Source organism: Lycorma delicatula, chromosome 3 (genome assembly GCF_047948215.1).
Source record: "Lycorma delicatula isolate Av1 chromosome 3, ASM4794821v1, whole genome shotgun sequence".
In the NCBI taxonomy this organism is placed as follows: domain Eukaryota; kingdom Metazoa; phylum Arthropoda; class Insecta; order Hemiptera; family Fulgoridae; genus Lycorma; species Lycorma delicatula.
In genome coordinates this window covers 728,972-745,701 of record NC_134457.1, presented here as the reverse complement: position 1 = coordinate 745,701, position 16,730 = coordinate 728,972, and the positions used below count along the sequence as shown (strand labels likewise).

Sequence of the window (16,730 nt, the reverse complement as noted above, 5' to 3'; positions counted from 1 at the left end):
AAAGAATCAGAGATAAATCAACAAAGAATTATCTACCTTCTGTAAAGAGTTATTGCATTCATAAACAAAAACCCCAACCTGCTTAATTACCTTGTAATGTTTGATGAAGCCCGTTTTCATTTTGATGGTTTTGTAAGCAAGTAGAACAGCCCTTATTGGTCAGAGAAAAACCCTGAGGAATTACATAAAGGACACTATACAACAGAAAAGTGACCAAGTAGTGTGCTGTGACTTCACATTGGATTATTAGTCCTTTTTTGTTTGAAAAAGACTGTAGTACTCCTTTAACCATCAGTACTGAATTCTACTGTGCAATGTCGAAAACCATTTTCTGGATGAAAGGTGTACATTGACTTCAATATTCAAAATATAGAGTCTCCACTCGCATGGCCACTTAAGCACATCCACATGTAGAAGTGTGTTTCCTAGATTTCTTATTTTGTGGTACGGTTTCATCAACTGGCCTGCCTGGTCACCAGACTTTAACCAGCAGATTTTCTTTTTTGGGGATATTTGAAAGCCAGGGTCTGCAAGACACACGGTCAGCCAACATCTATGAACCGAACAAGCACATTCAAGAGAACACCTTGCAGACTTCTTATCTCATACTTCTTTTCAAGGTAAATTAGAACAGTGTTTCAAAAATTATATTGTAGTGGATGTTATTTTTAAAAATTACATTTTTTCGACTTAAGCTCCTTTAATTTTTTTATATTTCTGTGGTAATAAATTTTAGATTTCTGTAAACACAGTCTCATAATATTTGTAAAACCATATTTACGTTCTGTGTAGTTTTTAACAAAAACCTAACGGAAACATAACTGCACATACTTTTTTTTTTAGTGTCTTATAAAAGAAGAAATCATATTCAGTCTGCCAAATAAGATTGTAACATGAGAAAATGAAATCGAGATATTCTAATAAAATAAGCTGAAAGAAAAGAATATTGCAAGTTTAAGATAATGGAAACAAAATAATACCGCTAATTAAATTTTCTGTTACCTAATGCAATAATTTATCATTTTGATTTTTTTTTAAGCTTTAATCATTTCACAAAAAAACATTATATCGATTCATGTTTGCTACTTTTTATTTTGAAAGCACACATGCCCCAAGGGTAATAATTATTCAGCTGTTTAAAAATTCAAAACGTAGGAGTTTATCTGGGAATTACCCTAAGAATTGGCTACATTTGATTTATCAAATATAATTACAACAAACTGAAGAAGAAAGATAGAAAAGTCAGAAGGGTATAAAACAAAAAAGAAAATGTAAATTATAAAAGAAAATGTAAATGAATGATGAAATTTTTAAAACCACAAGGTAACAAATAAAAAAAAATAAAATAATTGTTAAAAAGTACTTTTTTCATACAGCTTCCAATTAAAAAAAAATTTGATTATTATTTAATATGTAGACAGAGATCTATTATCACTGATGTAGGTTTAATTTGGACTTGGAAAATTTTATTATCACTTTTATTTGTAATTAAATTTTATTTTATTTATCACTTTTTTGCATATAATTATCAAATTTAAGCCAATAAAGACTTTTAATTTTCCTTGCAACATTCAAATGAAATAGGATTCACACATGCATGATTCTTCATGTACAAATAATTTCTTCAAACATTTCTCATAGTTTTAACAGTTACTACTTACTTACATTTGTGCCAGTGTAAAGAAATTTACATTTATATCTAATAAATAAAACATTAATGATGCATTAAACACTTTCAAAATGTAATTTCATGACTTATGGTTTAAAAAAATCCAAGTCTATAAATACACATATATTAGAAATCTATAATGTATTGTTTACGGAATATGACAAAGTATGTTACAAATTTTATAATAAGCATATTACTAATTATTAGTAAAAGTTGATAGAGTTTGTTCCTCCTCAGCACTTTCATTTAGTTCTCTCTCCATTTTATTAAGTTATACAACTTGGTGAAGATGTTGAATATATATTTATTTGTTTAAATATTTTTTAGGATTAGCCCTGGGTCTCGCTTTGAAAAAGAGTAGAGAGTAGAGACTAGAGATTTGTCATGTATACCGAGGGTTCTCCACTCTTTGTCTAGTAAATATGAATGTGTATGATATTCATAAATATATTTTTGTGTGAACATATCCTGTGAAACCTGTATTAAATGAGTTCTTTTGTTACACTTATCTGTAGGGAGAAATGTTTACTTTGTGAGATAAAGTAAGTAACTCTATTTAGATAAACTAAATTAGAAAAGAACGTAAAATTGCTATTTTACTGAGGTGATTTTATTAATAATCCAGCTATATAAAATAAGAAAAAGTTAATGTTGCCTTTTTTCTGATCGTCTTGGAATGCAATGAAATAAAGTTTAGTTTCACTGAACAGGGGGAAAAACAGAAATAGATATGAAATTAAATCAATTATGTGAACTGTTTAATGACCTTTATTGTATTCTTAGTTGGTATTTATAATTTTTTGGTTTTTAGTTATTCTTTTTAATTTAATATAAGAATTGCAGTTACAATTGCAGGTATCATTATTATGAAAAGTAAAATATTTCTTCTCCAGGATTGACTTACTCTTACCTTTTGATAGGCAGATGTTTTAATTGCTTCAGTATTATTTTATAGTCATCCTGGAATATTGTAGAATTTGATCGTATTTGCTTAGCGACTGATTATGAAATAAGCCTTAAATAAAATGATTAATTGCAACAGATGAACTTATGTTATCAAATGTTAATGCTTTTTTTTATTCTTATCGACTAAACTAAGGTTTGGTGTATATTTTTTTCAGGCACATTGTCCCAGTTTTCCCAAAATTCCTGATGTCGGTATCATTAAAAGACAGCTTTCATTCAGCTCTGATGATAAAACTAATGTACCTGATGAAAATATAAACGTAGTACCTACAAACAATTTAGGTTTGTCGTTTGGAGATGTAATTTTAGAGAAACATCTGAAGGAGGCAAAAAGTGATGATACCAGGGAGTTGGAAGATGAAGTTAAAACAGACTTAACTGTGATTGAGGATTTGCAGAGTAAAGAATTATCTGAGGTTTCAAAAGTTGATCGGTCTTCTCAAACTTATCCAGAAAAAGCTGATATTGTACCAAAAACTAGCGGTCCAAAATCTGTGTCTTCTTTATCCACTAAAAAATTAATTACTAATCCGAGCGTAACTAAATCATCTAATATTACTACAAATAAAGCAACTGCAACACCTACTTCACCGCAACCTGGAAAGAATGTTTTAGCGAATAGTTTTGTTCCTAATCGGAAAACTACTCCTCAGTCTCCTACAAGTATACATAAATCTTTAAATTATGGGACTGGGAGAAATGTTGCTGCAGCTACGTTTGTTCCTAATAAAAAAGCTACTACCAATGTATTATCTTCTGGGAAATGTTTACAGCCTTCTGTGAGTGTTGAAAAGAATTTAAAAGGGACCGGTTCTGATTGTTTGCCTAAAACAAAAGGAACTAGTAATGTCTCGCATGCACCTAATAGAAGCACTGTAAATGTTAACAAAATACCTCCAAAGAATATGCAAAGCATTTGTTTGCAAGAAGAATCCGATAATATTCCTGAAGAAAAGAGTGAAAAAAAATCAAGTGATAGTACAGTAACTTCAGCAAATGAAAAGATTAATGAAGTTATAGAAAAAGAAAAATGTAATGATGAAAACGTTAATTTTGGCTGCACATTACAAAATAATGAGGTTGTAGGTATAAATTCAACTCAGAGAACTAAAGAGGAATCTAATTACCAGGATTTGGTTGCAGTTAATTCAAAAGTTATCAATACTGAACCGGTTTTAGAATCTGTAGCCTTTGCTGATAAATCTGTTATGACAGATGTTCCTGTTATTGTGTCAATGAAACAGAAAAGTAGTGTTTCTGATGTTGCAAAACAAAATTCAGACAGGAAGTTAGTAAAAAGTACTTCTTCTTTAGCTGTAAACAAGATCAAAAATTCATCAGCCGATGCAAGTGAAATTAAAAAAGTGAAAAGTAGCAGTGAAGTTCCACTAGCTATTACAAAACCAGCCTATTCCACAGTTTCTAAACTGGTTCGCAGTCATACATCTGCAGATATGAGATCTGCTAATGCCAAAGGGAGAGTTACTTCTTTACCTAATAAAAAGGTATGTTTGATTACTTTAAAGTATAAATTTTTATATATGTGAATGTAATTCTGTAAATGTTTTATGTAGCTGTATATCATCTCCATAAAAAAAAGATGGTGTGGGAGTTTGTGTGTTTGTTTGTTGTGTGTACTCGCATTTTATTTTGGTTGCTATAGGTGTAGAGCTGACCAATGGTAATGCACTGGGCAGCTGCACGCAGCACACGAACAATTCATTCATATGAAAGATTTATATTTCTTAAACGATTCATTAGTCTGAACAATTTATACTTCTTGATAGGAGCAATTTAAATAAAACTATATTTGTGTTTTGGGGATAAAAAAGGAAAACATTGAGGCTAGAGCTGTGTTAATAAATCACAACTCAAGAAACAGCTAAAAATGTTCAGAATTTTTAAGCTTTTTATTGTAAAAAGTTTTGTTCATTGTAAACTGGTTTTTGTTTTCATTGTGTGCTAAATTCATGAATGTTATTTAGTTACAATCGGCAAAAACATTTTAAAAAATTATGTGTAATTCTATTATGAATGGTGAGTATTGATTAGTGTTTCTGGGTGAGATAGTAGTGAATTATTATAAATGGTTGTAGTCCCTCTGTGGAAAAATTATTCCTGTTCTCTTTCCTGCCTTTTCTTTATAATTATTTCTTTCTTGTTTGGGCAAGTGCATAGTGTTGGTTACTCTCTATGGTATCTTGATAGCAACGTATGGTGGCCGGCAGGGAAAGCCAATCTTTATTGAAGTTTAGCGGGTTAGTAACCTTGTGTGCTTGTGAAACTGTTCAAGAACTCTGTTTCCTATGTGAGGTTGTATAAAAAGCCAAACTAGGAGCTGAGAGGTGCGTATTGAATAAAGTCATTACACACATCCCTAGTCCTAATTTATCGATCTGTTGATTAATGTGCACTTTAACTATAAATTATAAATATTGTTTATAATTTATAAATTTTGTTTATAACTGAAGTCTTTTAAATTAAAAAATCGAGTGAAAAATCCAAATTGATTCAAATATAAGAATTAGCATGGGTAAAAATAGTATGAGTAAATAATACGAGCTACACTAAAAGTAAATGGTATTGAGAAAAAAAATTATTGTAACAAGTTCGCGGAGTTTTTTATATAGCTGAAATTGTGTGCTATAAAATTTAACAAAAAAATCAAGACCTCAGCTTCTGGAAAATAAACAGAATGGTAGTTTGTAGAGTTAGGTTATCCCTATCCACGTCCATTGTCTTGGATCTTTAAAATGCCAGTTTTATGGTTGAGTATCGAGTGATAGTCTGAATGAATGGTTCTATATCTTTTACATCTTCATATTATTTAGTATGAGGTTTTAAACGACGAAACCGTCTATGAGAGGTATTACATCCTTCTGCTTAAAAAAATCCACAAATTGAAAGATTACATATTAAGGGTATAAAACTTATATAACAACTGGCAGTCAAATGTTGGTGTAACAGATTTTTTGGTCTGTCACATGGAATTTGATTCTTGCATTAAATGAGCTCCTTGGTTTTTGTATTTCTTAATGTGTGAAGTTATCCGAGTTCAAAATAGTATTACATGTTAATGTACTGTATACATGAATATGTACTAAATCAAAATTTATTGTGGTTTTTTAAAAAATTGGATGAGGTTGTGGTAGAAGATAATTGATTGATAAGGTGCTGCACCTTAAATTTGTTAAGACATCTTTACATTCATTTCTGAAAATGTGTATTTCTTCTTCAATAAAACTTTATAATTGTTTGTACTCACATTTTATATTTATGTTGTTATGAGATCTTAACCATCTTAATATATTTACTTTAATGTTATTTGTATATTTAAAAAGTTTAATGTGGAAATTTAATAATAATCTAAAATTTAATTTTAAAAAATTTTATAATTAAATGTGAATTTTGTGATGATGCTCTGATCCATTCAGGCACAGTTCCTTTTTTTCCATGGTGTAGTATATCTATCCATTCTTGATATGATTTATATAATGTATTATTTGAATCGATCAGAATAAAAAATTTATTTATATCCAAATTAGGTCCTTACTAAAATAAAATTTTACTATCTGTTTCTTTTTCTTGTCTGGAAAAAATCTTAATAAGTGTCCTCATTAAACACATAATGTTTCAGCTGCTTTCTTTTCCTATATTTTATTTTTTGTGATATTTAATAAGTTTGCAAGTTTTGATGCCTTGTTGAAAACTAAAAAATACCTCTTATTTTACATCATTATGCCTACTCTTTATCAGTGATATTTTTGGCTGATTCATCCAGCACATTATGATCGAGTTATTCTTCTCCTTGTTAAAAGTTCTTTTCTTTAAATTTTTAATCTTCCCACGTTACTCTGCAATCTATTAAGGGTTCGTCAAGCATTCCATACAACTTAATCTCCACACATTATCTCTTGCTTTAGGGAAATATTAGTTCTTGATTTTTCCGTCTGTAAACTTCCTGCGATTTTATTTCTGTTGTTTACAGTTTTTTCATAATTCTTAATTGTATAATAAAAAATTTTATTGTATTTTTTATATTAATTTTATGAATTTGTACCATTCCTGTTAACTTTATTTTCACCAGTTATCTTTCTACTCGTATTTGTGTCAAAATGAATGATTTGTTTTGATTGCTATGATAATGAACACATTTAACCTAAATTTTGTCAGTTATTTTATTTAATTTTTAAAGGATTTAACAAATTATTTTTTAAAACCCAGTATTTATTTAGAATGTTGTATAGAAAATAAATTAAAATATAAGTTACAGTGGATCACCAGAAAAAAAATTGGAAATGTTTTTGCGACTCTCATGTGCATATGTACATGTGAAAGTAAATGTATATTTATTTATGAATAAGTAAACTTTTTAATAATTGCCCCTTAATTTTTTTTTACAAATTAAAAAAATTATTAACTGTTTTTGCAACATAGATATCAAAGGAATTATATTGATCTATTTATAAACAGATAAATATAGTTGCCCTTCTTTTTTTTTCAGGAGATGGGATTGGCAAATACAACTGGCCAAAATAGAGTTCAGTCTGCTCCAGTCAGTGGAAGAGAAAAAGCTAATGCAAAATTGGGTTTCCCATTTGATGAACGAAAGAAAAGCTCTGTGAAAGATGAAGGTGATGTTGCTAGATTTTAAAAATTAGAAGAAAAGTTTCTAATTAGTATTTCTGAAAAACATTCTTTTGCGATTTGTTATATTATTATTGATGAGGGTGTGGGCCTTTGATAAATGAATTGTTGTATGATGATAAATTTTACCATAATGGTATCTGTAGAAACCACATTGAGGAATGATTCTTGAAAGTGAGTGGTAGCTCTTTGGTATTTGTTGAACTTTCAAATGATTGATACAGTCTGAGTAGTAAAAATTTAATGCTTAGCATGTTGTAGGATTTCAGTACTGCGTGATTTAAAAAGCATTTTTATAAACCACAGTTGTATTTTTTGAGGAAATTTTGAAATTGAATTTTAATTTTGTATGCATTTTAAGTGAATTACCTGACAGCAGTAAGAATCTATATTATTATAGATTATATTATTCAAGTAATACTAATACATAGACCATAAAAATGTAATATTAAAACAAAGTAATTCCACAAGAAAAGATACATTTTTATTTTAGTGTTAATGTTGGTCCTATGTATTAACTTGTAAACATAAAATTGTTTTCCTGTTACAATGTTTATTAAAACATAACTGAATATTTTTCTAAAAAAATCTTGAATATTTAACATTCTTATACAGTTAATCTTTTAAGTACTAAATTTTTAAACCTTTGAACCTCTCTTATACAATTTTCCAAAATGTTCCTCTCGCTTAGAAAATCAGCTTTGGAATTCACTTTTTGAAACAACTTTTAGGGCGTTCTGTGAATTTTCTTTTATGGACACAATTGTCTGCTGTATCAAATTTTTGTCTTTTTAACAGAAATCTAAGTTTGAAAGTAAAAAAACTCAGCAGAGGTTAGGTTGGGTGAGTATGGTGGGTAAGGGATGACACAATGTACATTTTTTATACAAAACTTTTGAATTGCAACGACTCAAGGACTCTGGTGCATTGTTATGGTGAAGAAATCATGAGTTGTCGCATCATAGATCAGCTCTCTTTCTCCTCACATTTTCACAGAGATGTCTGATGACTTCTGCATGGTTAGTTTTTGATGTCCTCAGAAATGTTTGTGATGAATGATTTACTTGAATGAGTTGCAGTGAAATCTTTTTTAAGTATGGCAAAAATTTTATTGAAACAAAATGATTCAAGAGGCTTATGAAAACAACATTCCTGTGCTGCCCACAACGATACGAGTGGTTGAGGCATTTTAAAAGTAAAGATACTAATGAAGGTGATGCTCATTCAGGAAGGCCTCAACATCAGCAGATATGCCCTGTATTGTTCAAGTGAATGATTTGTGAAGTCCAAATCATTTATTATTGGTGGTTGGCTGACTGCCATGCAGGTGGAATTTATAATTAACAACATCTTTGATGTCAAAAAAGACAAAGAATCATCTTTGTTTTTTTGAACAAAACAACTTTTGCTTTTTGTAGTCTCATTGATTCTCTGACTCATTGTGATTACTAAGACTTCTTTACAATCGTATCCATACACTCGTGCCTCATTGTTAGTTATTATTTTCAATAAGAAGATTTCATCATCATTTCAAAAGTTCCTGATAAGTTGCTACAAGATTATTTTTTCTGCTCTTGTGTTGAGAATTTTGAAATGATGCAATTCTAATTTTTTGGTCTGAATTTTGTGACATGAACCTAATGAAATCCCACTGTTCTGCTACGCCACGAACTGTTAAACGTCAGCTTGACTGCACCAAATCATTCACTTGGTAATTTAGAACATGTCCGTTGATGACCTGCCTGGAAGAGCATTGTGTTCAGTAGTCTCTTGACTACTTATAAATATCTGAACTATTCATTTTAATTCAGACATTTTAATGGCAGTTCAAAAAGTTCTCATTAACATCTTGAATCATTTTGTATGTTTTGATAAAATTTTTGCCAAGCTTAAACAAAATTATATATATATATATTTTTTTTTTTTTCATTGTTTTCACATCTCCAGTCAGCTGTGTGTATTCTCCAAAACCCTAGTTTGAGGGAGCTACCAAAGAGTTCCATTATGTATTACCACGAGGGGTGGATGGCATGCCGATTTTGCATTTGGGTGTTTTCAAGTTCACTAAATATTTCAATAGGCCCTGTGTGTATAGTTAAAATTAATGTACTAAGGGTTTGTCTTGTGAAAATTTCTATGAAGCATTCATTTAGTTGTTTTTGTTTTAGATGGTTGGGAAACTGTGAAAGTTAAATCAAGGTGGCGTGCGAATCCACTATCACAAAGCTCAGGAAATATTAAAACTACAACTCGGGGAGACAGCAGTTTTATTAATTCTAATGCGTCAAGTAGATTCCATCTTCCAAGCCCTGCTACATCCCTACCTGCACTCGCATTAACTCTTGAATCTCCATCTTTGGAAAAAACTGTTATTAAACAACGTAAAGATAAACGTAATGCCGAAATAAAAAGTAATAAATCATCACCTCTTGTAGATAATAAAAAAAATTCACAGTCTACAGCAACCATTCTTAAAATAAATGAAAGTAAATGTAAAAATCAAGATATTTCTTCTGGTAAAGGACTCTCATCTAATTTAAGGTAATAAATCATTTATATAGATAGCTATTCTTAACTAGTTATCATTATAGTTAATCTTTATCATTTCTACACAATTTAGGAAATTTTTTTAGACTAATCCCTTGATTTATAGATTGGCTATATTTTCATAAAATATCATATGTGTCAAGACTTAGTTAAATATGAATAGGTTGTGCAAATTAAACTGATCATTCTTCTTTGAATTTTAAATATTTTTCTAAAAAATTTACATGTTGACAATAAAGTTAATTAAAATGAAATATAAGTTAATAAATATAAATATAAATGAAGTGAAAGTAGATTAGCAAGAACCTCAGTAATACCTCAGTAGAACCTCAGTAAAGTTTTCCATCCATCTACAGTCTATGATTCTGTAAGAATTTGATATCTCATGAAATACAATCTTGAAATAAAGGGATGGGAAATAATAGTAATAAAAAAATTGTAATGGCTAAATCCCCATTTAATTAACTCATTCTTGTAGATCATCAAAGTTAGACTGCTGTGTACTCTTCCAGTTTTTTTGGTTATGTTATACTTTCAGCATCTTATAGGTTGACAGTCTCAGAATTTTGGCATAAGATAAATTTTTTTATATAACTGTTCTTGACGTGTAGTTATTTGCAAAATGTATATTTACATCACATCCTGGTTAAGTTAATCTTTCTCAGCTTGTTAATATGAATTTTGTTTAATTCTGTAGAAAATTTTTGCGGTAATATCCAATTTTATATTTTTTCTGTGAGAATATCACTGAAAGAAATGTGGCCTTGGTCAGAGCCTTATATATTCTGAAGTTTTTCTATACTAAAATGTAATTTCTAAAATGTAATATTTCTAAAATATAATTATATAGGGTGAGCAACTTAAATCACTGCAGACTAAACACAGTAGCAATATGTAACAATATTTTGAAATTAAAATGTAAATTAAACTAAATTCTATGTATTTACATTAGAAAAAGTTTACATATTTACCGTATTTTCACAAAAGATGTTTGAAAGGAGCGCCTTGCACAGTGATGCATTTTTGTACTCAATGATCAAAATGAGTGTCATTCTTATGCAAAACGTTGTTGTCAGTGCTGTTAATTTCTTGACGAACATTAGCCTTTAGTTCATCAATAGTGCAGGGATTTGGTTTATATATTCTATCCTTCAAATAATCCCAAAGGCAAACATTATAATTAAATAAATTTGGAGAACATGGATACTACTGCCCTCTCCTGGCAGTTTGTTCTTCTGTAAAAACCTCATGAACGTGGTAATGAATCATTTTATGTGTGATATGTTACTCCATCTTGTTGGAAGAAGCTATACTCTTGTTTTTTACAAAAAGTTAACTGAATGTAGAATTCTTAGATAATTGTCTTGTATTGACAGACCGGTCAAGAAATATTAGTCCCACTGTACAATTATCAGAAACAGCACACCATAGACCAATTTTCTCATCTTGAAGTGGATGCTCAAACATCTGGTGCAGATTTTTTCAGTCATCAATCACTGGTTTTATTTGAATTAACACCCCCAAATAAATGAAACCATGTCTTATCTTACAGGAAATACTGCATTGTCAGTGTTTTCATCATTGCCAATATTTTTGAAAAGCCAATCACAATAATTAAGAAGTTTTGGATTGTCTTCTCTTAAATTGTTACACGATATGGTTTTAAATTTAAATCATGAAGAATCTACAGCAAGATATATATTATTTTATACTACTTAGTTGTGATAACTTAAGTATAGGTTTTTTTTGGACTGGCAGAAATTCTTTTAATACTGGCCTTTGGAGTCTAGACAGAAGGTCGCCTATTTTGTTTTGTGTTTGGGATCCCCCCTCAGTTGTACATCATTTTTTAACCAAATCATATATGCTACTATTTGCTGAGAAATTTGTCTCTAAATATTTGACATGTTTCTTGAAAGGGTTCAGAACCCATACAAGCTTCCACTGCATCAACTCTTTCCTTGATTGAATAAGGAAGTTTAGAAAAACACAGCTGCATTGAAACATGAACACTCTACAATTGACAACATTAGATGAGAGTAGTAACACACAAAACCAAAGTGGTGGTAGTAGTAACAGCGATGGTAGCAGTGTTAGAAGTAGACTCAAATAATTCTAGTTCAAGGTGATTTGGTTCAATTTTAAGTTACTTACCTGGTATTACTGAAAATAATAATTAAGAAACATTTTTATGATTATGTAATAGAATCCTGATTATCTCTGAGCTAAGATGGATCTCTTACATTTTCTGTAAAAAAAAACTCAGAAAGTTTACATTTTTGTAAATGAATTCTGTGATGTACTCTTACTGAAAGACAATAAGAGTTTCATTTGATTAAAAAGTAATATCAGCATTTTCTACTTAACTTGCATAGTGAAAAAGAAAGATAATATTGCGGGTATTCACAGAAGTTCCTCATATATACTGTATTGTAAAACATTTCTTAAAATAAAGTATAAATATGTTATGAACTCAGTTATTTTTATTCCCTAGGTTTCATCTCTTTCTGTTTACTTGAAAAAGCTATTGGAACGTCATTTTAAGTTGTTTTTATTCCACTCCACATCCAGTAGCGATTGTTTCATTTGCTATAACTCTTTTAAAAACTTTATGTTTCATATCCTTAGATAATTATTTTTTTGTTGTAATTTTCTGGTTTTGACATTGTCTGTGGTTCAAATTGAAAACACCAAACTGAAATGCAAATAAAACTAACTGTAACTGTGAAAAAACTTGTATAAAGATGAATTAAAATTGAATTTACTAATATGTGGCAATAACAATACATTATCAGAGCAGGGAGCAGTTATATTAAACTTTTAAAAAGGTTCTGTTGTAAAAACTAACTTGACAATAGATGAACAACCTGATGATGTATAAGCTCTGTTCCACAAATGGGAAACGTGAAACATAATTTCCTTCTTTGTGTTGGTTTATGTTTGATTAGGGGAATATTATTCCCTTTGTAGTGTACTTATGTGGGCCACTTTTCAAAAGTATATCATGATGGGAACATTAAAAAAGATTCGTCGTATTTTAAAACAAAAGTATAATAAGATTTTTTTTTTTTGTATTTCCAATGAAGTTTATTAAACCAAATTTGTGCCGTTTTTGATCGACCACATTTTGCCATTTTTGAGTAAAATCATAATTTTGTCGCCGTAAAACTTTGGTGTTTTACGGATAAAAACTATGATATGTGATTTTCACAGGCCTCTTTTGAAGCCAACCTTTATACCAGAAACTGAAACAAATGGTAGCCCGATGGTGCAAGGTTAGGACTACCGTGAATGCATCAAAACTTACCAGCCAAGCTCTTAATTTTCAACAGGTCACCAAAAATGTATTTGGCATTGTTGTGATGGAAGACAGCATCTTTTCTTTTCTATGGATTGATTCTGATTGCTTTATCTTAATTGCTTGGTCTAATCTTTCCAGTTATTAATAGTAAAATCTAGAATCAATCGTTTGACCGGTTGCAGCAGCTAATAGTGAATGATTCCTTTCTGATCCCCTCCCCACACATGCATGTGTGCGCACACACACACATACATATACACACACACATACACACACACACACACAAACACCACTTTTATCGATGTCAATCCTGGCTTTGCTAGTGCTGTTAATTATTTTGCTTTGATCATAATTTTTTCTGTACATTATTTTTGTACATGATCCAATTTTCATTGCTCATAATGATCTATTTCAAAAATGATTTGATTTCTTTCTGCTTTAGTCACAAATTACAGATGGAAATTCAATCCATTAAATTTTTCATTGTTAAATCATATGGCACACAAATATCAATATCTTTTTTCTATCCAGCCTCCTTCAAATGGTTTAAAACAGTTTTATAGTCTATTTTTTGTTTGTCACTGACTTCATGACTGCTAATGTGCCAATCTTGCTCAATTTTTTCAGTCACTGGCTGACTGGAGCAAGGTTCATCATTAAAATCAAAATTTCCAGAGTGAAAATGCTTGTACCAGCTTTGTGCTATACACACTGATACTGTATTTTTTTTTTTTGCTACAGTTATTTGACTGCAGCAGTTTGATGCAGCTCTCCAAGATTCCCTATCTAGTGCCAGTTGTTTCATTTCGGTATACCCCCTGCATTCAACATACCCAACAATTTGTTTTACATATTCCAAATGTTGCCTGCCTGTATAATTTTTCCCATCTACCTGTCCCTCCAATATCAAGGCGACTATTCCAGGATGCGTTAGATGTGGCCTGTGAGTCTGTCTCCTTTTAGCTATATTTTTACAAATGCTTCTTTCTTCATTGATTTGTCACAACACCTCTTCATTTGTCACTTTATGGTAGCTACACAAATTTTAGAGAGAGTAATTTAAGTTTGGACAATGCATGTTGTGAATGCCTTTTTTAAAATATTTTGCTTTGTTATATATCATATCTATTTTATTCTGTTCCAATTATTTCATTATTATTAATAATATATGGTAATTTGTGAATAATTACTGGCCAGCCAATCGGTATGTAGTGATTAACTTTCTGGGTTGTAGATTATTTGGTTTTTGGTTTATTTTCTGACTACTCATATGTGTAATATCTTTCCATCTAATAATTTATTCATCTCATCTTTCTCCTTAAGGTGCACATGTAATGAGTCTAAGGTTATAATAATTTAAAAAGTAATAATAAAAAGAATATATGATGTTAATACTATAGAATATGTGAGGTTAAGACATTAGACTAAGACTATTTGTACTTATATACACTTCATGTAAGTGGTTACGTAAATGCTTTGATTTAAGTTTAAACTTAATAAGATAATAATATTAACAGGTAATCATAATATTAATGTTATGAGCTGCAATGATCAATTGATTCACACAATAATTCAGAAGTCTCCATATATGTAATGTAACTTTTTTGTTTGGAGGTTCATCGGTAGTTACTTACTTCTTTATGTAATGAGTATGTCTGTAGATTGTTACATCTCTGAATTGTTAGGCTATGGATGTTGTTAATTAGAACCCTTTAGCAGACAACCAAACCTAGTACAGTAGTCAGTAGCCATTAGCATTAAAATATAACCAGTCAGGCAGGCGTAGAACTATCTAAACTGTGACATGGGAAGTCTAGCGCTGACCAACTTTACTGCCCTGACAGAGTTGCAATAATGGTGTCTATTCAGTAAGAAAAAATGTAATAATTTTATTGTTTATACAATGTTAGATAATATTCCTTATTTTACTTTTAGGAAAGAGTTAAGAAGTCTGTTTGTAACAAAAATGGATGTACAACGTTTATATGAAGAGGATTTAAGGAAGAGTAGGGAATTGTTTGAAGAAGAACTGCTTTTGACAAAAGAAATTCGTGATCTTGAGGTTTGTTGTAAAAATCATTAGCTTTGTTGCATATGTGAGAGCGTACATACACTTGTGTGAGTATGCATGCACGCACAAGTGTGTATAAAAACTATCTTTGTGAGTATATGTTCAGATCGAAATTCATTCATTTCTGTTTCAGTCTTTCTTTCTGAATTAGACAATACTTTCATTTTCAATTTGGAAAATATACTTATGAACAGTTTTACAAGTGACTAATTGTATACAGTTTTTTTTTAAACTTTTGTTATGTGTAATGTTGTTTGAAATTCAATACATTTGAGCGCAGATCCTTGATTTTAAAGAGAGCATGCTGACAGACATGTTGCCAAGAAAAGGTGTAGGATCGAAGAAAGTTGCTTATTAGCCAGGCAGCAGAATGAACATCTGCTTGCTAATGTATTTAGCGAGTATGTATTCTCATACATACTGCATCAGAAATCTGATGTTGGTTCTTAACACGTGCCAGAAGCATGATCACAAAATCAAGATGGGGTGAACCAAGACTATTGCTTAATAATCAGACAGTAGAGTGAACATTGTTTAAGTAAATTTAAGTTATATCTCTGGGACCCGAAAAGCACGTAAGTCACACTAGTTATGGATTGTTTTCTTTGAGAATAATGGATTCATTATATGACTAGTTGCTTTGGTTAACAGAGCGAAAGTGTCAAATAGTAGATTTAACCGTTACTTAAATTTCAATGGATTTGAGATCTGATGTGCAACAGCATATTTGGCTTAATTAATAAGCCGTGTAAAACTTTTTCACTTTCTCTAGAAAATCTAGCAAGATATGTAAAAAAATTTGAGTGGCTATTTCATTTTATATGACTTACTTTGATACCTATGTTTATTGAAAAAATAAATACAATTATAAGAGAAAGACGTCACAAGATTTTAAGAATTTTTTTCAGTGTTAATGGATATCTACGAACATACATGTCTACTGCATGCGATTATTCAAGTATTTATTAAAGAGTAATTATTCATAAAATCATCTATAATTTTATGACAGTTTGGCTGTGTGAATGAATGTGTACACATTTGTATGTACATACAGGTTTTTTAATGATTCCTTTTGTGGAAGTTCAAATCAGGCAGTTGGAGCTCAAATGTTCTAGGAATTATTAGAATTTTAATCTACATCGAAGATCACTGTTTGACTTTTTTTCATTATCTAATTTCATCATATCTCTTATGATAATGTAGTATTTGACAGTTATAAGTCAAGTAAACTGTAAAAGTAGATTTTTTAATGTTTATTCTCATTTAACATATAGAGATATATTTTTGGATAATTCCAGTACCTCACATCATCTTTTCAAGCTTAACAAAAGAAATGCTCGCACAGTTTTTTAAATAAATTGAATTGACAATCTTGTAAAGCACTCTTCCAAAGACTTCAGATTCTATCTCTTCCTATATTTATTGGTTGTTGCTGTACACAAAGGCCAACTTTACCAAATTTTATTTTCTTCAAGCTATTCACATTTATCTGATCATCAACTCAGTTATGTTAATTATCCAGCCCACAA

General features: G+C 30.2%; 1 protein-coding gene across 1 annotated transcript in view; it reads left to right on the top strand.

Moving 5' to 3' along the window:
* Positions 1–16,730, top strand: part of ssp3 (SCAPER domain-containing protein short spindle 3) — a 140,682-nt gene that overhangs the window by 41,715 nt on the left and 82,237 nt on the right. The window contains exons 6-9 of the mRNA XM_075359329.1: positions 2,791–4,140; positions 7,140–7,269; positions 9,451–9,823; positions 15,066–15,192. Of these exons, the coding sequence (XP_075215444.1) occupies positions 2,791–4,140; positions 7,140–7,269; positions 9,451–9,823; positions 15,066–15,192 (1,980 nt within the window). The remainder of the gene's footprint in view (positions 1–2,790; positions 4,141–7,139; positions 7,270–9,450; positions 9,824–15,065; positions 15,193–16,730) is intronic.